The sequence below is a fragment of the Lethenteron reissneri genome, chromosome 30, assembly GCF_015708825.2.
Source record: "Lethenteron reissneri isolate LAM-NWPU_2019-01 chromosome 30, ASM1570882v1, whole genome shotgun sequence".
Lineage (NCBI taxonomy): Eukaryota > Metazoa > Chordata > Hyperoartia > Petromyzontiformes > Petromyzontidae > Lethenteron > Lethenteron reissneri.
Window position 1 is genome coordinate 15,561,104 of NC_083808.1, and position 23,774 is coordinate 15,584,877.

Genomic DNA, 23,774 nt, shown 5'->3' on the forward strand with positions numbered 1-23,774 from the left:
GGCCACTCTCTGGATGACGTGATTGCTAAGCTCCAGGGTGATTTCAACAAACTACAACATCAGCTAGTTGCTCTTAAAACACATTCCTGCGGAGGGTGCTGGTAGGAACGTTGGGTTGCTCGGTCAATGGCTAGGGTCAACGGCAGCGTGGTGTATTCCACAAATATGCCCGACTGTGAGGGCGGGCACAAGCCGCCATGAGTAGGATAAACGTTGAGTTTTATAAGGGCACCACGGGGTGACCAGCCCCTCCCCACCCAGCCCCACCCCTCTCACCCCCCACCCAGCCCCAATCAGCCCCTCCCCACCCAGCCCCTCCCTCCCCCAGCCCCTCTCCACCCAGCCCCACTCCTCCCATTCTTGGATGCACGACGGACGGACACAATAATCCCCTGTGGGATGGTGGAACCAGGAGGTTCCTACTAGTACTAGTCCTGAATACCTCCAAAACCAAGGTGCTATGCTTCTCACCAGGACTAAAGCAGGAAGTTATTTTTCCCCAATTACATTCCTTAAATAATTATCAAATAGAGCAAGTCAAGATCTATAAGTATCTTGGGGTCATCCTTGATTCAAAACTAAATTTTGAAGATCACATTGATTATATTGGTAAAAAGACAAAAATAAAAATTGGTTTTCTGTATCGACACAAGCACTGCTTCTCCCCTATGTTCCGTTTGGAATTGATAAAAGCTACCATACTGCCTCTACTTGATCACTGTGACGTCGTATATAAATCAGCCCCCAGTACTGTACTGAAGAAGCTTGACTCAATTTATCACTCGGCCTTAAGATTTGCATTGAACTGCCCATATAGGACTCACCACTGTAATCTCTACATTGGGTCAAACTTAACATCTCTTAATGTTCGACGGCTCGTGCATCAGATCTTATTTATTCACGATGTACTTACAAAAAAAATCCGCAGACTACCTGCTGGATCTCCTCTCTGTTTCGAAGAACAAATGTGACCTAAGGTCTTCGCTCATTTACCAGCTTCACATTCCTTATTGCCGTGCAAATACTGGAGGAAGGGCCTTTGCTATTGATGCCCCCAGGGTCTGGAATGCTATCGCCAATAAACTGCAACTTGGATCACTACCTGAGATCTTCACTCAAAACTGCTCTAGAGGAGTTGTACACCCCTAGCTGTCACTGCAATTCAGTGGCTTGAAATTAAATGTTCGCTCCGGATGACCGCTGCAAAGTACGATCTTGTGTTTTGATTATAGTGTGCTGATCTTAAAGGTGCATTGAAAAATGTTGATACTCCTACTGATGCTCCTGCTGTTATGGAGTGACTCATGCAGCCAGCTATGGCTGCAAAGTATGGTAGTACATGTTATGTATATGGTTTATTGTAAAATTTCAATTACAGCTCCTATGATCACTGTTACATTGATTTTATAGCTTTATTTTGGTGATTTCGAAAACGTTTTGGTTTAGCCTTATTTTTTGTAGTACAGAGTTAGACTGATAACTTTAATCAAAATTGTCTTTTGGTTGTTATTGTTTGACTTGCATCCCACTGGGATTTTTGCACACAACATTGATATACGGTGCTTTTTCTGGAAGACTTTGCTGTTTTTTCCTGGATTTTTCTGTTTGCACGTAGTCACTTTAAGATGTTTTCTTGTTCATGTTTTTGTTTGTTACGGTTGCACCCGATTCAAGAGTCGAATGGCTCACAGGGCTATACCAAATAAATGAAACTGAAAAACAGAAGCTGCTTCGGCATGCGGTGGCTGGGCATGCGAGCTACATGACCCAACCAATGCATCCTTGTCTGCCGGAGGAGCTCTCCGATGGGAATGTGTCCAGATCTTTCAAAGATGTGTGAGCTCCTCACACAATCCAGCCTGGTGAAACCCAGGATGGATCGTAGGCATGCCATCCTAAATGGTTTGAACCGGCACAGATGTTTCATTAGACAAGTCCAAGTTTCACAAGCATAGAGAAGGGAGGGCATAACTGTGGCTAAGACCCGAAGCTTCGAGCGGAGTGACAGACCAGGTAGCTTCCACACAGCATTGCGCAGCTGATGAAAAGATAATGCCGCACGACTGATTCGGAGTGAGACCTCTGCTGTGAAACCGGAGCTGATCATAAGCACACTGCCCAGGTATGGGAAACTCCACTCTCTCCACAACCACTTCATATTATCGACACACCTGCACACACAGAGCCCACACAAGGAAGAATGCTTAGGAGTGTATTCGGGCGTAACAAAGTACTGTATGGACAGTCCTCGACTTACAACCACAATTCGTTCCCGGTACCTGTTTGTAAGTCAAACTTTGTAAGTTGGAACACAATAATGTAGTGCTATTTAAATGGCCATACGGTCAGTGTTATGCAATGTGTTACGGTTCAACAAGAAATGAAAACTCATAAATAAGAAATATTGTACATTCGATCGTAATACTGTACAAATATTGTACAGTAAATAAAACAAAAATAGTAACATTAATAGAAAATCTATTTTATTTTAACTTACCTGATGCTGGCTTGCTTGTCGGAAGGGGAGCAATGAGTCACCACAATTGCACACAGACACAACCAACGACAACGATCCCCCGTGAAGCCTCAACAGGCTGTTGGTGCAAGTGTTGTTGGCGAGCAGCGCCTATGAAGGCCAGCACTGAACACGAGAGCGTGAGTGGCCAGCACCACGTCCAGCCGCCTTTGTCTCCCGAGTGGCGATGTTCACATACTGCACCAGGTACTCATTTGAGGCTGAGTCGACCTAGGGGAGGCCCAGGGCCCATTAAAATAATCGTCAGTGATGTGGATCCTGAGTGGGAATGGAACTCGGGTTGCCAGATTTATAGCACAACATTCTAACTATTGCACTACCGCTCGCCACACAAAGATCCCCCATATAGCTTTAACAAACTGTTGTGGAAAGTGCTGTTAGCGAGCATCTTATGAAGTGGAAATGTTTTTACACATCGCACGAAGTAGTCAATTGGGGAGGAGTCAACGGAGGGGAGGGGGCCCAGAACCGGTTCAGATAATCGTCACTGGTGTTGGCCGTGAGAGAGAATCGAATTCGCCGGGTTCGTAGTGCAGCACGCTAACCGCTGCACTACCGCTCCCCACACACACACGCGCGCACATACACACACTCTGTTCTGCCTCACGACAGGTGTGTTGAGTTTGATCACGTGACCAGGATGTTACGATTTGACATTCTCGAAGCCATGATGGCAGGGTATCAGCAATTACACAGAGTACAACATGGAGGCACAAATAGCGTATCAGTGAAGTGCATCTGTTCATTGTGGGACTTTGAGAAGCATTGTCTGTAAGTTCGTTTATGTTCTTATAATACTGGGAATGTTAGGATTGTCGTTATAATGCTATACATGCCTTTATAATGCTGTTAAATTGTTATGATGAGGCCGAGTTAACGAAACCTGCCACTTGTACCCATGTAACTTTAATGCGATCTTGAGAGCAAGGATGAAGAAGTTTCTCATCCACAGTTCAGTGTTATGTGCAGCGCCGTACATTTAGGCTGCAGTATGGTGATTACACGAAGTGACCTTATTCAACACAGTAGCTTATTCTCTTGAATAGCGATTGAGTGCTAATGTAGGTGCCTGGTCCATCCAGGACCTATTGTGGGGTTTCATGTTATCTAAGACAATGTTACGATGCTGCAGTGTTCATTGTATTGATATTCCAAGTATTGACAGATGCTGTATTTTGTGCTGTTTTTCCATCAGTTTTACCTCGTTCAATTCATTAAATGTTTGTTGTCGGATGTTGACCCTGGCTCTGAAGATTTATTGAATGCGAGGTTGACTACTCGAAGTGATGCAACGCAGCGCACAGCGAGGACGATACACACTCCCAGCACGAGGCTGGCTCATTACATCTCGCAGAGGATCGCTCCGCTGAACAAAAGTTCCTCAGTTCAGTTTGCAAGTGCAAGTTTGCGTTTCAAGTCGATGTAAAATATAATTTTATGGCAGCTGGTTCGAAAGTGCGGGCGTTCGTAAGTAGATTACTGCATGTACTGTACTCCGTCATGAGCGCACATGCCCAGTCATCGCATGGCCAACCATCTTGTTCGGCCGGATAGAGGGGGGCGAAACGCTCGGCATGGGCGAGAGAAGAGATGAGCTGTGGAATTGAGTGGATTTGCCGAATACTGATGCCAACGGTGTCAAGATTGGCCTCTATGGAGAAGGCTCGTAGAGGACGCGACTGGGCAGTTGGGAGGCAGTCGCCCTCGACTAACAGAGGAGCGCGGAGGAGCAATGCTCACAACGAGCAGAGTCCCGGTCAGATAAAAGCAGCGAGGTGGCACAATGGGGATACAGGTGGGGAATCCGCCAGTCACATCAGTAAACCCATGCCACCAGGGTCTGTCCTGACCACCTGTCAGCGAGCCTTTGATACTTCACATAATCCCTGACCCCAACCTGAAACGGTAACACTATTAACCCCTAAACCTAACCTCTTAACCCTTACCCCTAACCCATATGCTAACCCCTGACCCTATCCTTAATAGCACCTAACCATCATCCCAAATCGTAAACCCAATCCCTGACCCTATCCCTCCCCTAAGCCCAAAACTAACCTAAACCCCTAAGCATAATCCTAAACCTCAAACCCATCCATTAACCCCAATCCCCTGATCCTATCCTTACCTTAACCACAAATCTGACTGGTAGTGGCCAAAACATCCCAATGGTGAAAATTACATGCAAATAACTCGGCAACATTTCTCCCTCCTGCAAAAACTTGACAGGACCATCATAAAAGTTGTGAGTCTGGGTAAACCGTAATAGGAATAACAATAATCTAACCTTAACCCCAAACACGAACCCTAACCTAACCTGAAAAACACTAACCTTAGCCCTCAACCCTAACCTCCAACCCTTAACCCCTATCCTTAAATGTATATATCTGTGCACTTAACTAATAAGAGACAAGTGCGAGGCAGTAATTATTTTATTATACGGTAGTCTTAACATTATCTTTGACGTTTATTGAATCACATAATAATTATGGTAATGTAGCATTAATTTACTTGTGACATTAATCATTGGTGCAGTGGTGGAGATCGTGGAAGCATTCCCATACTTGGGCAGTCTGCTCATGACTCGAGGTCTCATCTTCATCAGTGGTGTAATGCTACGTAGACGATACTTGACCTATAGCTCCATGACGCTCAATGTCTTCTCGTGCTGTTATGCCTTCTATTCTCAATGCGAAAGACATGGCCCACTTTAAATGAACACCTGCACCAGGTGGCCTGCCTAAAATTAATCCTGAGTTTAACCAGATGTTTGAGAGATTTGAATATGGTCCGATCAGACTGTGTTAGCTGCGTCATGCAGCCCACATTGCCAGCCACCACATGCCCAAAAAACTTCTCTTTGGTCCGACAGAGTGGGGGGGGGGGGGGCTAAACAGGTGTGGCACAGGCTGTTAAAGAGAAAATATGGGCTGTCATCATCGGATTTGGAGCCGATTGGACTTGACATTAACTGGTAACAGCAATGGAAAGATCAGCCTCTGGGAAGCAGGCTTGCAAAGGACGCTACTGAGGCGCGACAGGCTAGGCGACTACTGGGGAGTGATAGGCTTGGTGCACTGTGAGGCTTCTGGGAAAATGGAGGCAGTCACCCTTCGATGGGCAGCTAAAGGAAAGCGAGGCGGCACAGCAGAGACCACAGATGATACATCTGTTAGTTATCTCAGTCAACTCATAACACTTGGGCCTGTAGCAAGACCGCCTGCTAGTAAGCCCTCCACACTTCACTTGATGTCCTCAGTGAACCTAGCCTGGCACAAAGCGCTGTGGTGACTTCAATTACTGGTGAATGGTGGCAATTGTATGTCTATCTGAGTGTGTACTCAATTGAGTACCTGGAGCAGTGTAAAACTCGCCATTTAAGGAGACAAAGGTGGCTAGGCATGGTGCTGGCCACCCACCCCCTTGTGTGCAGTGTCAGCCTTCATTAGTGTCTTGCAACAGCACTTTCCCCAAAAGTCTGTTAAAGGCTACATGGGGCATATTTTTCTTTGTGTATACATATATTCAATTATACTTTATATATAACTAGCCTTTTGCCCGTTGAAGGACGGGTGTATTGCAGTAAATCTGAAACTTGCAAGCGAAAAGCAGACCGCGACGTGATATTCATTGCATTAGTGCGTGTGCAATTTGTAAGGGTGCGGTGTGACACAGACCTATTTCATTTTAAGCTTATAATCCCTCGTTTATCATTACGTCCTTTTTACTTGTCTCAATAGCGTTACGGAGATCGCGTGACGTGAGGGTTCTGCCTTTTTAGTGAGGGTTGTAAGTTGACGCCGAGGAGGGGGGAGGAGGCGCCTCGGCCCCCCATGTGGAGTGACATCAGCTGAGGGGGGGGGGGTCCATTTGGAGGACGTCACCTTATGATTATTGAGGGGGCTGTTCGATGTGCAGTGATGAGGGGGGATGGTGCTCCATGTGGAGTGGCATCACCTGCTCATGATTATGAGGGGGGGGGGGGGGGTCCATGTGGAGGACGTAACCTGTTCATGATTATTAATGAGGGGGGCTGGTCGATGTGGAGTGACGTCATGAGCGTTAAGGACATTTCTGGTGATTATAGTAGGAATACATCAAATACAGGCAGACCTCACATCGCGCTCAAGGTGCATTGGTGAAGTTAGCGCCAATCATTATTTCTTTTGTATGAGCAATATAGGGCTTCATTGGGGTATCAGTAATAGCGCTAAAAAATTACATTTTATGTTAAAAAAATTATTGAGATCATCAGTAATATGTACTGTACCTCACGAGTGCATTTTACTGGACTCCTACAAGGCAGCAGAGACTGCTGCTGCGTTCTCAATCCGCGGTCATGCTCAGAGAAGAGCTCCAGGATCTCCGTGACACTCCCAGTGTACACATCTGTTGTGAGGTTTTTTTAGGTGGAGCCTAAAAGATTATCCTGGTCTTGTGAGTTCTCGTCTGACTAAACTAATCGATTTTTTAAAGTATAATCGTGACTACGAATCGTGATAATCGAATCAGTGGGGGGTGGGGTCTGGTTGGCTGAGAGCCGTGCGTCGCTCTCATTAGCTGAGCGAATGATGAGGGCGGGGACGTTTCATCTGCCCAGCACTGCTTCATGTTCTCACTCTCGTAAATGCTTTTTCTTTGCACTATTTGATTACAAATTTTCTATCAAAACATTTTCTCCAGGGGACAAAGAGCGCCATAATGAATCAGAGTTTCTACGGGGTTGCGCTAAGTGAGTGGTCTGCCTGTACAAAGCATTTTCTGCAAATGCTACACATAAGCACCAATCACATACTTCGAAAAGCGTCTATTACAAATACTATAACAATCACTACTGTTACTACACTTAAATATACTTCATTTTCCATTTCAAAATGGCAGTGCACATTAGCTATGGGGTTATACGGCAATGAGTTTGCTTAGCTTATGAAGTGTAATTAGCATGTTAAAACAGTGACAGTTGGTTCACATTCAGTGCGAGTCTATGGGTCTCTATCGTAAGCTTAGTATATAAGAAGCCAAGTATCTTCAGATACATTTCTAATGTCCTAAGTCTAGTATCATAAGCTGGCATAAGCAATGTCATGGAAGTGACCCATAAGTATTATCGTTAGGCTCATTAACTAATTAATCGTAGGTGGACATGTTCCGTGTTCCATATTGACCCATCCTCAGCTCTCTCACAATTTACTTTTTAGCAATTTAGACCCTTGTGGGGCGGATTAATTTGCCAATACAAAAAAACATGTGCAACATGCTATCATTAAAAAGTACAATTCCAATAGTACTCATAACAGTGACGTAATAGCCTTAAAATCATTGACATTAAAACCATCATCTCATTCATTACAGAATATGACTTTCGATGTCTTGCCACCGGTGGGCACTGGTCCAGAGCCGCTGGGCGTCACCTGACTCTCCACTGGCTGAGTGCCAGTGAGCGAAACCTGCCCACCCATACGAAGGCTTCCCCCCATCCCTTGCGTGCCCTTGTAAGGACCTTCCGAAGCCGGGCCACCAGCGAGTGTGATCTGCATGCCCATAGAAGGAGTGGCGCAGGGCGTGGCCTCGGGCCTGGTGGGTGTAGCCTGGGTGAGCATGGCGAGCTCCTGGGAGAGCGTCTCGTGCCGGTAGGCCACGCGGATGTCGGGGACGTTCGTGCGCCGGATATCATTACCGGGGGGCCCCTCCCGTTCCAGCTGGGCTCCCAGCCAGTGGCGTTGCACCTTTGTGAGGGGGGGGGGGGGGTGGTGGTGGGGGTGTTGGGGGGGGGGGTGGTGGGGGTGGGGGGGGGGTGGTGGTGGGGGGGGTGGTGGGGGGGGTGGTGGGGGGGGTGGTGGGGGGGGTGGTGGGGGGGGTGGTGGGGGGGGTGGTGGGGGTGGTGGGGGGGTGGTGGGGGGGGTGGTGGGGGGGGGGGTGGTGGTGGGGGTGGTGGTGGTGAGGGGGGGGGTGGTGGGGGGGGGTGGTGGGGGGGTGTGATTAAGTGAGTGGTAGAGGTGTGACAGTATTTGTGTCCTTTCTTCCTGTGTCTCTGTGTCTTCCTCTTCCTCACCTGTCCCAATGTCTCTCCGTGTCCCTCCACCTGTCTCTCTTTCCACGTCTCACTCTCTTTCCCCCATGTATCTCTTTCCCCCAGTGCCTCCATCTTTCCCCTCTGTCTCTTCTCGATTCTCCCTCCATGTTTCTTTCTCCCCAGGTCTCTCTCGCTGTCTCCTTCTTCACCCCACAATTTCACTCTCTCCCCATGTGTGGATCTCTCCTTGGTACCTCTCTCTCCCTCTCTTCTCCCTCTATCTCTCGTGTCTCCCTCTTCTCTCCCATGTCTCTCTTTTTCTCTCTACAAGTCCCTCTGCCCCCCCCCCCGTATCACTCTCTCCCCACACGTCTCTCCCCAGTGTGCCGTCTCTCCCTGTGTGTCCCCTGTTTATCCCCGTGCCGCCCCCTCCCCCCCAAGTCGCTTACCTCTAGGGGGAACCCGCTCATCAGCACGCTGTTCCTCGCAAGCTCACACATGTCACATGAGCTCAGCTTCCAGACCTGAGCTGCGATACTGTACTCCTCCATCAGTGGCTCCTACAACAACCACAACATAACATTACCAATATTAATATATGTAACCATAACCACAACCAATCACTCCTCCAGTGGTTCCTACAACCACTGCAACAACCAACATAGTACCATTAATGATTATAAAATGAACATATACACTACACCATAACTAGTCACTACTTAAAGGCTCCTACTACTTTCAAAATAACCACAATAAAAGTCACCACCACAACCATACACACAATATAAATTCCTTAAAGAAAACGTGCGAATTATTAAAGGGACCTTATCCCACATTTGGTGGCACTGCCCTCATTCCCCCGTGGCTGGTTACCATGATAACACACCGTGATGATCAATTCGTCATCTTAGTGGAATTGCAGGGTGTAGTCTGTTCATGAATGGATCCTGTTTTACATGGACTATTTCTTAAAGGGACACTGTATCTCAAAGGGACACTGGATCTTAAAGGGACCACGTCCTCATAATGAAGACTACTCTTGTTACACCATAGAGATGGACAAGTGAATCACCTTGGTGAAATGGAACTGCAGGGGGTCGTCAGTGGAGAGAGACACCCTGAGCCCGCGAGCGTGGAACTCAGGGAGAGGGTTTCGGTGGTACGGCAGAAACAGGGAGTTGTTGCTGAGTGGAGACATCGCAATGCCAACTTGACACAGGTAGTAGAGGTACTGCAACACAGGCGCCTGCAGCACAACCACCACAACCGTTACTACCGCCACAATAGTAACTATTACGAGAGTCATGTATATCATATGCAATAACACAATCATTAGTCACAACAGCATCATAAACACATGAAAATTGACCATTGTCCCTCCCCATGTCTCCCGATGTCTCTGTCCCTTTCTCTCCGTCTCTCTCACTTCCCATATCCTTCTCTCTCTCTGCATGTACAGCTTTTTCCACGTCTCTCTTCGTCTTCCGCCGTGTCTCGCTCTCTCTTATTGCCGATCAGAAAAAAAACGTCGGTTTGTGTTTGTGAACTGCAGCTTCATCAATACTTTAAGATAATTTAAGATTATATATATACGATTATATATAAGATTATTTCTTATGCATTTCTCATGCTTGTGAGTTGTAGAATGTGTGCTCTTTTTTCCAAATCCCACTCAAGAGGTTTAGATGGAGAACTCCGCCACGCCCGTATACATTGTGTAACACCACTCCAAAGAATCATCTCGGTACGTATACCAGTATAGTGACATAGAATGAGTCACTGCAGCGCGTGCCGCTAGGAGATTGGTAGACCATAGAATTAGGGGGACAGCCCGTTCTACCAGTGGCACCTGTGGGCAAGGCACAGAGCCCTCTGGGGGATCCAGAGGGGTGCGGGGCCGAGGGCGGAGCCTGGCCACGCTGTTCAGGATATAAGGCAAGCTCCGATTTCAGTAGGGGCGGCTGCGATCTGGAATGGAACTCGTCGTGCCGTTATCGTCGTGATCTTCGCACTCTGCAAGCTGTGGGTCTGGCAGCATGTTAGCTGTCCCGACCGGGTACGTGGTTATCCCCTAAGGCTGTGAAGGCCAGAATAAAAGTACCTCCTACTAGTGTCTGTAAATTAGCACACTACACCAGCAATAACCCAGTTTACGTCCGGGGATGCGTTCCTGAAAGTTGCGCCGACGAATATCAAAACGATGACAATCGAAGCAAGCCAAGTCTGCATGTTACGAGAGCTAAACAAAGACAACGGAGGGTACGGTGAAGCTGTACGTTAATATGCACATCTTCATCAGACGTACCCACAACGTTACATAAAATTACAAGACAATACTAAAAATGGCACTCAACACTAGTGTACAGCAGTAACCTTTAACACATTTTATGCAGGGTACAATAACGTACAATACACTATAAAGAAATCAAAATACCGTATGTAATTACTATATTGTACTCGGTACAGTACGTTGGTTTATGTGCGACAAAGTCGTTTGTGTACAGGGTAGGTGGGAGGCAAAGGCTGAAAGGCGACGGTTACGAGAAAGGGCGGACAATGCCATCATGGTCCAAATTTGCGTCGTGTGGGTTGAGGCAACGTGAGTAGGGTAGCGGTGTTGTTGATAATACAGTGACGACGTATTTTCTAAACGATGTAAAAGGGGGAGATGTAAATCGGGGTATTGCTGTATTTGGTATTCGCACTACGATTACAGCACAAGGCTATCGCAAAGGTGCAATACTGCACATACAGTAGTCTGCAGTAGCTACATGGGGGTGATGCTTGCTATGTGTAATGGCAATTGAGTCATTTGCAGGTAATTTGTGAATTTGGCAAATTTGGACCACGATAGAAAGACACAATGGCCTACTCTTATTAAATGTTAACATCCACTGCAAAGCATACCATGCGTCTTTAATGGTTCATATGGTTGCAGTATTAATATTAACAATGTTTACTTTTGCATACATCTTCTCGCTTGAAGTTTTGTCTATATTGTTTTTCCGAGACCAATGTACTCTGCAAACCTTCGGGCTACTATCAAAGGTTGGTTCATGAAGCCATCCAGATATATAAAGACAAAACTTCAACCGAGAAGATGGATACAAATTGAACAATCATTGGAAGGATGTTATCAACCAGGTAATGCCTTAACTTGTTGTTTCCATCATTACCTGCCGGTTTACTGCTAGCCCCGCCCATGTCCCCCCCCAGCCTCACGTCCTCTTCCCCTAGCACTCACGCGGCCCCCCCTCCCCCTACCCCCCCCCCTCTCTTACCTATCTAACCTGTTGCCACGGCAGCTCTCCTACCGACTTAAGTATTTTCTTGCTGTGGTTGTCCCACCTGATGAAGATCACTTGTATTGCGATCGAAACGTCGTGATTGATTTTATTTCTACCTACGTGACTTTACCGAAAGAACCAAAGAGTACACAATGTTAACGTTAGTCGAAACCAAGGGGTTCTATGGTATGCAAAATGTTCATCGAAAAACCGTAAACCGATGTCACTGTTAACTGAGGGACGACTGTATGTGCTTGCCTGCTTGTCAGCAAGGCTTAAACAATAGAGAAAATAAGCACAAAAACAACACAAATCAGGTGATTACCTGCCTACAGTGAGCATAGAGTAACACTTATTTAAAATCACTCTTGTAATTAGAGCAATTAGGATGAAACAAGGTATCTTGATAACAGAAATGTTCTTCAGGAGCTCCGAGTTCACGCCTCTCTCCCCACCCATGTCTCTGTCCGTGTCTATCTCTCTCCCCACCCATGTCTCTGTCCGTGTCTATCTCTCTCCACATCTTTCCCCACCCTGCTATCTCCGACTCATCATGTCCCTGCGTCTTTCTCCATGTGTATCTGTCTCTGTCTTGCTCCCTCTTTCTCTCATTTGTCCCCCTTCTCTGTGTCTCATACTCTCCCCAGCTCCTCTCCCTGCGTCTTTCCCCATGCACCTTTTCATTAATCCGTCTCCCCATATCTTTCTCCGTGAATCCCTCTGTATATTTCTCTCAGTGTATCTCTCTCTGTTTTTCTCACCATGTCTCTCTCCCGGTTGTATCTAGCTCCCCCCTCTCGCTCGCTATCCCTCTCCGTGTCTCCCTCTCCGTGTCTCCCTCTCCGTGTCTCTCTCTCCATGTCTCCCTCTGTGTTTCTCCTTGCGTGCGCACCTTGCGGAGGAGCAGTCCATGTGAGATGTTCTCTGCGAGCAGAAACCCGGACACAAGGTGGTGCACTGGTCCCGCTTCTCCACAGTGGGGACGAAACACAAACGTAGAGAGACCCCTCTCCCTGCATGTGGTGAAAGAGCAATGGGGAGAGGGAGACAAGGGCAGAGAGCGATAGAGGAACACTCAAACACAGAGGTCAACCAGGGACACAGGGAAAAATGGTTTGAGACACACACACAAAGGAAGTAACAGGGGAGAGACAAACATAATCATTATACACACACACAGGGACAACAACAGCTGCCTCTCGCCACTAAGTAGTGGCAACGTCATCACAACGCTTGTGCCAGGCTAAGTGCACTGAGGCCAAGTGAAGTGTTGAGGGGGTTACAGGACGGACTCAGGTGCCATGGGTGGAATGACTGACATGACCGGCAGATGCATCCCATGTGCACCCCACTGTGCCAATTTGCTGCGTTTTAGCCGGCCGGCACTCCGCTCGTTGTGAGCATCACTCCTCTGCCCACCCGTTATTGTTAGTGAATGCCTACAATTGGCCAGTAGCGTACTTTACGAGCCTTCTCCAGAGGTGATCTTGACACCACTGGTACCAGTCTTTGGCAAGTCAACTCAGCTCCAAATCCTCCTGTACCACATCATCTGATCTCTTCTCCAGCCCATGCCATGATTGTTTAGTCGCTGTAGCCAGCCAAACAGAAGTTGCTTGGGAATGGGTACATGACCCATCCAACGCAGCCTTGTCTGCCAGTGGAGTTCACCGATGGCACTGTGTCCAGATATTTCAAGGATCTTTAAGCCCATCGCACGATACAGTTTAATTAAACCCAGCATAAATCGCAGGCAAGCCAGTCTAAATATTCACAAGCATAGAGAATGGGAGAGCATAACTGTGGACAAGAAGACCCGAAGCTTCGTATGGAGCAAAGGGCCAGGTAGCCTCCACACAGCAGCGTTACACAGTTGATAAAAATAAAATTCTGCCAGACTGATTTTGAGACCTCTGCAGCCAAACCGGAGCTAGTCATATAAGCACACTGCCCGGGTATGGAAACTTCTCCACTCTCTTGACAACTGACCATCACTCATGGGGAGTTGAAGAGGTGGAGTATTTGATGACACATACCCATGCAGGTGCTTAGTTTAGGTGTGGCTGATGCTAAGGCCCCCATCTCTTAGTAGCATGCTCCAGGTTCAGCAGCAGAGCCTCCAACTCTTTCTCAAGAGTGAGCATAAATCACCAGATCATCAGCATACTTAACATGGTTGACCAATAGGGAGCCATCTCTTGACTCTACCAAGGCATCAATCTGCCACCCATTGTATCTGTACTAGGTGGAAATTCGTCTGGTACAACCATGGAACGCTTCTTGGACCACCTGGTCAAAATATGTTAAATATAGCAGCCAGAGGATATCCTTGTTTATTCCAAGGAGAAGAAATGGCTCTGACTCCAGGCCAGGCAGCTTTACCTGGGCCTGCCGCCATCATGAAGGTTGTGAGCAGAGGGTCACACGGGGTGGGTAGGTAGCCCACACTATGTCCTTGTCTCCTCAGTGCTAATGATTAAAATATCACACCAGATATGCATTTGAGGTGGAGTTGACCGAGGGGAGGCCAAGGACTGGTTTATATATTTGCCACTGTTATTGATTGTGAGTGGGAATGAACTCAGATGCCCGTGTGCGATAGCCACAATACTATCACCCCCCATAGAGATACAAAAGACAAAGATTCCCCATATAGCCTTATCAGACTGTTGGGGCGAGTATTGTTAGCGGGCACCTATGAAGGCCGGCACGGCACACGAGGGAGTGGGTGGCCAGCACCACGCCCGGCCAGCTTTGTCTCCCTAGTGGCGATGTTTATACATCACACCAGGTACTCATTTGAGGCCGAGTCAACCTAGGGGAAGCTCGGCACCGGTTCAGATAATCGTCGCTGGTGTTAGCTGTGAGCAGGAATCGAACTCGGGTTGCCAGGTTGGTAGTGCAGCGTGCTAACCACTACACTACAGCTCCCCGCCTAATATACACACGCTCAGAAACACACACACACAGAGGGACAGAGGTACACACACATTCTAACAAGGCAGCCACTCTGGGCAGTTTCTCCCGATAGTTAAGAATCGTATTGCTGATTGATAATTGATTTTTGGTTCAGATCGTCTAAAGTTAAATATTGTTTATTAAACCCTCCACAACCCGACACAGCCAATTAACAAATTGTTAACATAAATAAAAGTGCCAATGCACTACTGCTTCAGCACAGTAGTGTGCTGGAAAGAAATGAAAAACATTTAATAATTTGATTCCTCACTTCACTGGTAATTAAAACCAGCATCATCAAGCAGATGCCAGAAATCTGAAAGTCATCCAGTCTTTGGGCCTTCAAGAGGTGGTGCGATGTCATCAATATGCACCCAGAAAACAGCAGGAAGTGACAGGAAGTGATACATGAAGTTGAATATATTTCAATACGTTGTGTTATGTTAAATTGTATATTTTTAGATATGTAAATATAATGGTGGCGATAAAGGTTAGCCATAGTTCATGAGTAATACTAAATTGGTGAGTAAAGTTAACAATGCTGTTCATATCAATAATGTGAACACAATATTCTATTCAGGTTGTGATATAAATACTGAATGCATTTCCAAGCATTACTCCGCCTATAGCTGTCAGGTGGGTTCTCTTGGCCAATAGTAATTAGCTATTCATAGTACATCAACATTATAAAAAAAAATTGGACGTCCTTGTTGGCAGGCATGTTCCGCAACTGCTGACAATGGTGTTTGAGTATTTGATGTTCCTATGGTGTTCTTTTATCATCGTGTAGTGACACAGATCGGAGACAGTAATACTTGGAGGCATTTATTTATTTAACAAGCACCATCGGGATATATACACACCCTACGTGGGTGCACACTATTATAATTAAGACCATCTATTGTCGGCAGTACTACTTAGAACTGGTAGCCTGTCTAACAGCACCGCGGGATGGTGAAAACAGAGACGACGATGGTCTTGAACAGCCACGATGGGGATTCCACTTCCAGCAACTGCCCTAAGCTCCCGCTCAGGGCCCCCTCTTATGCTCCCAGCTTGGCCTTGCTCCGCCCCGGCCACGCCCCCCTTCTGGAACCTACTAGCGGGTTCCCGGGACTCCCCAATGGGCCCCTTCTATGACCTTTCCCCTAGATGTCCCCCTCTCGTATATACTGTGGCCTGCTGACGCGAGTACTGCCATACAACCGCAGTTACCCTTTTCCGCCAGCAGCCAGCGCTATACCCCTACACTCGTACTAATCTTATTATCCAGTCTGGTTAACAAAATACTACACCAAGCTTGTGAATTATAGTGATCATCGATTATCCTGTGCGTGAATATCCGGCTTCCAAAATTATCCGGCGGTTCCGGCCCAATCTGACGAAACCGGCAAAACTACTCCAAATGCTGTAACCATTACGGCGATTGGCACCATGTGCGTGACGAAAAAAGTAGCTTTGCTTGATTTCGGCGTTAAATATTATATACAGTACATGATACACAGCACAGTAACTGATTAAAATAAAATGTTTATTTTTGTCTATTTCAGTTTATTTATGCCAATTACATAGTTAATACATTTAGAACACGAACAAAAAGCATATAACACCTAAAAATGTAATGTCATGCAAGAATGTGAATAAAAAAAACTTTTAAATAATGATTAGTGATTAGCCGGAGTTTTTGAAAATCCGGCACCCCCTCCCCCCCAGAAGCCACCAAGTTTGTTTACCCCCAATGATAATTATGGAAATGCCATAGTTTTACAATGATAGGCTTCTTGAATCAAAGCCAGTTTTTCTTAAATATCAAATAGGGTTGAAATTAACCAATTCCGTGTCTTTTGAAACAAAATGATGTATGAATTAAACAATTAATAATTAAGGTCCAGGGTATGTGAAAAATTAAACGAAGCCCTGATTTCATTTGCTCAATTGAGGGAATTACTAGAATCAGGTGTTTAAATAATTAGATAAATCTACAGGAGGTGAGTTTGGGAGGCTCCACCCTATATAAAGATCAGAAAGTTTGTGAGTTTGGTCTTCACCATACAGGTGTGTGGAAACAAGTCATGCCACAATGAAAATCAATCTCTGAGGACCTCAGAAAAAGAGTTATAGATGCTCATTAGTTCGGAAAGGGTTACACAACCATTTCTAAGGATTTGGGGCTCAACCAATCAACTGTCAAGACAGATAGTATACAAATGGAGGAAGTTCAAGACCACAGTCACTCTACGCAGGAGCAGTCATCCTACCAAAATCGATCCAAGAACTGGAAAATCATCAAGGAAGTCACAAGCATCCCAGAGAAACATCCAAGGATCTGCAGACCACTCTCGTCTTGGCTAGTGTGAGTGTTCATGACTCGACTATCAGAGAAAGACTGAACAAGAATGGTGTTTATGGGAGAATAGCAAAGAACAAACCACTGCTCTCCAAAAAGATCATTGCTGCCTGTCTGACATTTGCCAAAGAGCACATAGATGATCCACACAAGACGTCTTGAACAATGTTCTTTGGACAGATGAGTCAAAGGTAGATCTTTTAGGCTTCAATGAGAAACGTTGTTTGGCGAAAACTAAACACTGCATTGTATCAGAAGATTATAAAGGAGAATGTCAGGCCATCCATCCATGAGCTGAAGCTGAACCAAAAGTGGGTCTTGCAGCAACACAATCATCCTAAACATACAAGCAGATCTACAAAAGAATGGCTGCGGAAAAATAAATTCCGTATTTTAAATGGTCTAAACCCCATAAAAATGTTTTGGTAGGACTTGAAGCAAGCTGTCCATGCAAGGCAACCCATACATAGCACCGAGTTGAAGGAGTTACAGGAATCACTTTAGTTGCAGTCATTACTGCCCAAGGGGGTGTCACTAGTTACTGAATCTAAAGGTTCACATACTTTATCACACATGGTTATTGAATGTAGAATCATTTGAAGAGGAATAAACGTTGAAAGAGGATCATGTTTTTGTGTCATTTATTTAATCAGGTTATCTTTATCTATTATTAGGACTTAGATTAAGATTTCATAACATTTTAGGTTTGAAATCTGTAAAATGTGAAAATCCCAAGGGGTTTACACACTTTTTCTTGGCATACAGCGTAATTAGCGTAAATTAAATCACAAAATAATGAATGTACTTAAATATTGGTTGCAAAAGATTAGGTGTTAAATCATATTCCTGATATCCACAAACTTCACACAAAGACCTACAGCAGGTACGTAGACAGACTCACACAGAGATACACACTCACAAACAGACCCACGGACTCATGAAGACACCCACAGACACAAACCACAGATGTACTTACTCTGTTGTATATAAAACAAGGGTTAGATATCCAGTAAAGAAAATCTACTGATGCAAAATTAACTTTTATTGTCCTGCCGGAAAGTGAATATAACAGGCAACTGTTTACGACGTGGTCCACTGTTTGAAGTGCACCACAATTGCAGTGTGGATTGTCTATTATGCCGCTTATGCATCATAAATGATCCATATCACCCATGAGAAGCCCTGATGTGGTTTATGATAAACCATTGATTGTGGGAAGCCAGGAGATTCGGCAATTTTTTTTTATCTACACTGGCCCATCGGTGATGCCACATTTCCTCTGGAGTGATGTTCGACCCCAAAAGAGCCTCTGCTGTTCTCCAGAACGATCAGCATGCTTTTCGTATAGGTGGTGGTGGATTGTCAAGATCTTTGTAAATGAGGTAGTGTTGTGTTCGTTAGGTTATTTTTTTTATTCTCGCAATGTGACATTCGTTCTTGCGTCGGATTGTAGGACTATTTGCAAGTGCAGCCAGCATCGGGAGTGGTGATGACTTCAAAGACACAGACTCACATCAAGGCACAGAGACTCCTTCAGCGATAGACTCAGAGAGACTCACAAGATTCACACAGAGACACAGCTTCATTCAGAGACACTCACACAGACCCAAAAACTCACAGACTCACAGATGCAGAGACTCACTCAAACGATGAGTTAAGATCCACAGGCTCAAATACAGACCCACTCAGAGACAATCACACAGATACCGACAGATTCAGAAAGAGATCTACAGACTCACACAGATGACTCACAGGCTCACAGAGACCCACAAAGAGACCCATAGACTCACAGAGACACACAATCACTTAAAGACAGACAGAGAGACCCACAGACATGCACAGAGACACTCACACAGACCCAAAAACTCACAGACTGATAGATGCAGAGACTCACTCAAACGATGAGTTAAGATCCACAGGCTCAAATACAGACCCACTCAGAGACATAATCACACAGATACCGACAGACTCAGAAAGAGATCTACAGACTCACACAGATGACTCACAGGCTCACAAAGACCCACAAAGAGACCCATAGACTCACAGAGACACACAATCACTTAAAGACAGAGAGACCCACAGACATGCACAGAGACACTCACTCAGAGAGATTCACAGATATACGCAGACGAACACAGAAACCAGCGTAGATGCATCGACACACATATACACAGAGACATAGAGACTCACTTCTGAGACACAGTCTCAGTGGATCTCACAGAGTCTAACAGAGACTCGCAAGAACTCTGAGGAACTCACCGGCGCAGGTGGTTGAGCACGGTGATGTTAGCATAGGTGTAGTACAGGTAGTACGAGTACGAGGGGTTCTTGCTCTGAGTCCACTGCCCGGGCAGCGGACTGTTCACAGTGAACACACCCTCCTCTGGCTTCGACTCATCATCCACACTGTCAAACCCAGTCACCTGGAGACAAGGAAGCATGTGCTTGAAAATCCTGGACAGTTTAGGTCACCACAGACTGTATAGCGGTCACGCGACAACAATAACCGATCAACAACATTGCTGGAACTGTCACACAAAAAGTGGATGTGTATAAATGCAAATAAGTGCACAGAGACACACAAACTCACATACAAACAGTGGTGCATAGAGACACTCACAGAGACCTACAGAGATGCGTAGACACAACTCACATAGAGACATGTATACTCACACACAGACAGATTCGCACAAAGATACACAGACTCAGACACCCACGCTCATACAAAAACTAGACTCACTCCGTTGTACAGAAATACAATGGTAGATCGAATTTAGCTATCCAGTAAATAAATCTACTGATGCAAAATCAAAGATAAAGACTCAAACTAATGTGATCAGCAAAAGTCGATCACCTCACTTGCCAATTTGGAAGGGGCACTGAGAAATGAATCCTATTCAACGAATAAACAACAAATCGACACTCACTGAATCTATTGAACTGAGTTGAAATAAGGAGTGCTCAATTCCCATTGGCGACCCGTCACATGGAGAGCTGACGTGTGAACACACAGTCTGATTTTACGGTGGTGAAACACTTCAAATCAGATTGGAGAGATTAATATGAAAAAATCATGGATGGGAGAAGTGAAATATACATGGGGGAGTCAGAGGACAGTTATGGGAGGTGATGGGGATTGGTGGAGAGACAGAGAAAGTTGGAGAAGGGTGGAGAAGTGGACAAGGGGAGCTGGCAAGATAGAGCTCAGGGTGCCTAAACAGAGTAATTCCCACAAGTTGGTATGTGCTGTAGGTTGTATATTGTGTTGAAGATAAAGTACAAGTTAAAAGACCCATAATGGAGGCTTTTGGGTTAGATTGCATACGTTTAAATGTTTTGTTAAACCCGCCACCACCCGACACAGCCAATTAGTAAGGTTTGTCACCTAAACAAAACATGCCTATTCGTTACTAGTTCAGCACACTCGTGTGTTAGAGAGTAAACCTACAACATTTACAATTAAGAGTATGACATTTTGCCGGTAATTACAACCAGCCTCATCAGGTGACAGCCAGAGTTGTGATAAGACATAACCTGACTGGAACTACTTCACAAATTGAAGAACCTCGGAAAGCACACATGGAGTGTGGTGTCCATCTTCACCGCATTTGGCGCATGTGATGCTATCCAGGTTTCAGCTACATCTAACCGCTTTAAACTTGATCCGTATTTATTTTTGAGTTAAACCCCATGGAAATGTTACATCAAAGTTCTATCTTCTTGGTTCTTTCGGTAAAGTCACGTAGAAGGGAAGTAATAAAATAATAAAAAATAATAAAAATAAAACATAATAAAATTATTCTCACGACGTTTCGGCCACAACGCAAGCAGCCGTCCTCAGGTGAAAACCAGGTCCACCTGAGGACGGCTGCTTGCGTTGTGGCCGAAACGTCGTGAGAATAATTTTATTATGTTTTATTTTTATTATTTTTTATTATTTTATTACTTCCCTTCTACGTGACTTTACCGAAAGAACCAAGAAGATGAATCCCTGCAGTCACGAAAGCTTTAAATCAAAATCAAAGTTCTAGTCACTCATCCTCAATCACCCAACCAGATTGTCACATTTTAAGATATTATTTCAAAACTAGCCTTTTGCACGTCCTAGGACAGAAGCTGTAATATTTCTGATAAAATTGAGCACAGTATAATAGTATCGTGAATACATTTAATGGCAGTGAATCTTGCACGAAAGAATGTCATCAAACACTACACTGCATTTCACTGTAGTACTGTATTAATGGCAGTGATGCTTGCACAAACTCTGTCATAAAAGACCTCACTTCATGTGACTGACCTTAAATTAGCCTTTTGGCCTTCCTAGGACAGAAGCTGTAATATTTAAGATGTACATTTACGTTTTCTTGTGATTTCACTCGCTGGGGTTGTGATTTCACTCGCTGGGGTTGTATTCAATTTAAAATTGATACAATGTCTGAAAAATGACGGAGACATGTATCTATTTTATCATAATTTAGAAGCAAAATCTTGATTTTAAGCTTTCGTGACCGCAGGAATCCATACTTCTTCTTGGTTCTTTCGGTAAAGTCACGTAGAAGGGAAATAATAAAAATAAAACATTATGTATTTTATTGTTTTCTTTTTATTATGTTATTATTTCCCTTCTATGTGACTTTACCGAAAAAAATAATAAAAATAAAACAATGTATTTTATTAGGTTTTATTTTTATTATTTTATTATTTCCCTTCTACGTGACTTTACCGAAAGAACCAAGAAGATGAATCCCTGCAGTCAAGAAAGCTTTAAATCGAAAGGAATCCAAACTCTTTGGTTCTTTCGGTAAAGTCACGTAGGTATAAAGAACCAAAGAGTTTAGAAGCAAAAAAATTACTTACCTTTTGTTTCAAGTGCTGAAGAAATAAATAAAAACACCAAATACACTGTGTTGCTGCGTATAATTATTTATTTGATTAACTTGCAATAAAGGAGCGTACAATTTAAAGCGAATTTGCGTTAAAATATCTTTCCGCTCGACCTTCTTCCGCTTGAGTGTGAAAATCCACCCGCTCATTATTTTATTATTAATGACGGGGGGGGGGGGGGGTGGCATGTGGAGTGACGTAACGCACGTTATGGACATTTCTGGGCTATTATAATTGTAATCTATTGGGACCTTTTTTCCAGTATCTTATATTTTTAGGATTTTATTTCACGCTTGAGTCAAAGCACTTTACAAGAATAAAACATTTGTACATTAGTATGATGGGGAAAAGGGATGGGATTTGAGTGAAGGAATGGCAAGGAAGCGTGAGGACAGGAAAAGGGAGGGGCGAGGTTTAGAACGGGAAGGGGGAGGATGGTTAGGGTTTTAAGGACGAGGACAGAAATAGTAGTGGGATACGTTATCATATCTGTCAACCCTTTATCAGTGCCTACCTTATTATAGACCAATTCAGACCTTATTGGTTACCCCGTGCCTTTATAAATCTCAAAGTTCATCTGAAAATGTCCCATCACAAGGGAGAAAAAAAACATTTGCTCATATTTAAACGGCTGTACGCTGTATAGGCCTGAAAACTTAATTTCCCGGTATAAAATTACGGGTAAACCGTATGAGTTGACAAGTATGCGCTATTGAAAGAAAATTAGTCTGGCACTGGTGAGGCAAGGCCATAAAGAAGGCTGCCTCTAGTGTAGGCCAATCCGTTTCAAAGACAATGTATATATTATCAGAGCATGTTTGTTTGCTTGGTTTTCCACAAGTATGTGTAGTTAATATAGACTTGATGCTGTGCAATAGGTATCTATTTGGTGTTTGAACATTTTAACATCTCCTGCTTTATTGCCAGAAAGGGTAAAGCCTATTCTTATTTTTTTATTTAAAGCTTCGTGACTGCAAGGATTCATCTTCTTGGTTCTTTCTCTTACACATTCCACAAGTAGTGACTAATCCCATATTTGCATTTTTCATAAATATGCTAAATTCCTCTGTTGATATGCAAATTCCTTTGTCAAGGCGCCCTTCCTCCTCTAACCCAGCTTAAATATACGCTGCCAAGCTTGGTGGTGTTCATTCAGTCGCTGTCTTTCCAACAGACCTGTTCTTCACCTGAGGACGGCTGCTTGCGTTGTGGCCGAAACGTCGTGAGAATTGTATTTTATTATGTTTGTTTTTATTATTTTATTATTTCCCTTCTACGTGACTTTACCGAATGAACCAAGAAGACCTACTCTTATAGTTTTTTTGTTATTTTAAGAAATCCGTTTCAATAGTCTTCTTTGAAAATCAATTAAATGTATTTCTAAATATAGTAGACAAGGAGGATGGCCGCGGATAATAAAAAATCGTGGAAAATCTAAATATATTCATTTTCCATGGATCTCGATTCCAAAAACCACTAAAATGTATATGTCGTGAGTATAAAACTTGCGGAGACTTCTCTCGTCTGGAGGCAACACGTTTATTATAACATAACAATAACAAAAAGGGGTACGGCCCCTTCCACCAGATACTTAGGGAGGTATTTCCTCCGGCTAGCCTGCCGAACACTGGTTATGCTCTAGCCTCTTCACTGGTTAAGCTTTTGCCCGACCCTAGCCAGAGGTTTGGGTTCAGTCCTTTGGGCTCTTCGCTTCGGGTCTTCAAGGTGGCAACTCCAGGGTGGCTCTTGAGT

The 23,774-nt window shown here is 44.7% G+C and overlaps 1 protein-coding gene across 2 annotated transcripts in view; it reads right to left on the reverse strand.

The window, feature by feature from the left end:
• Positions 1-4,947: 4,947 nt before the first annotated feature.
• Positions 4,948-23,774, reverse strand: part of AMPD2 (adenosine monophosphate deaminase 2) — a 45,785-nt gene continuing 26,958 nt past the window's right edge. For both annotated transcript variants that reach the window (XM_061563140.1, XM_061563141.1), the window contains exons 14-18: positions 19,398-19,561; positions 12,726-12,846; positions 9,619-9,792; positions 8,996-9,106; positions 4,948-8,259 (exon numbers count right to left, since the gene is read on the reverse strand). In XM_061563140.1, the coding sequence (XP_061419124.1) occupies positions 7,873-8,259; positions 8,996-9,106; positions 9,619-9,792; positions 12,726-12,846; positions 19,398-19,561 (957 nt within the window). In that variant the 3' untranslated portion in view covers positions 4,948-7,872. The remainder of the gene's footprint in view (positions 8,260-8,995; positions 9,107-9,618; positions 9,793-12,725; positions 12,847-19,397; positions 19,562-23,774) is intronic.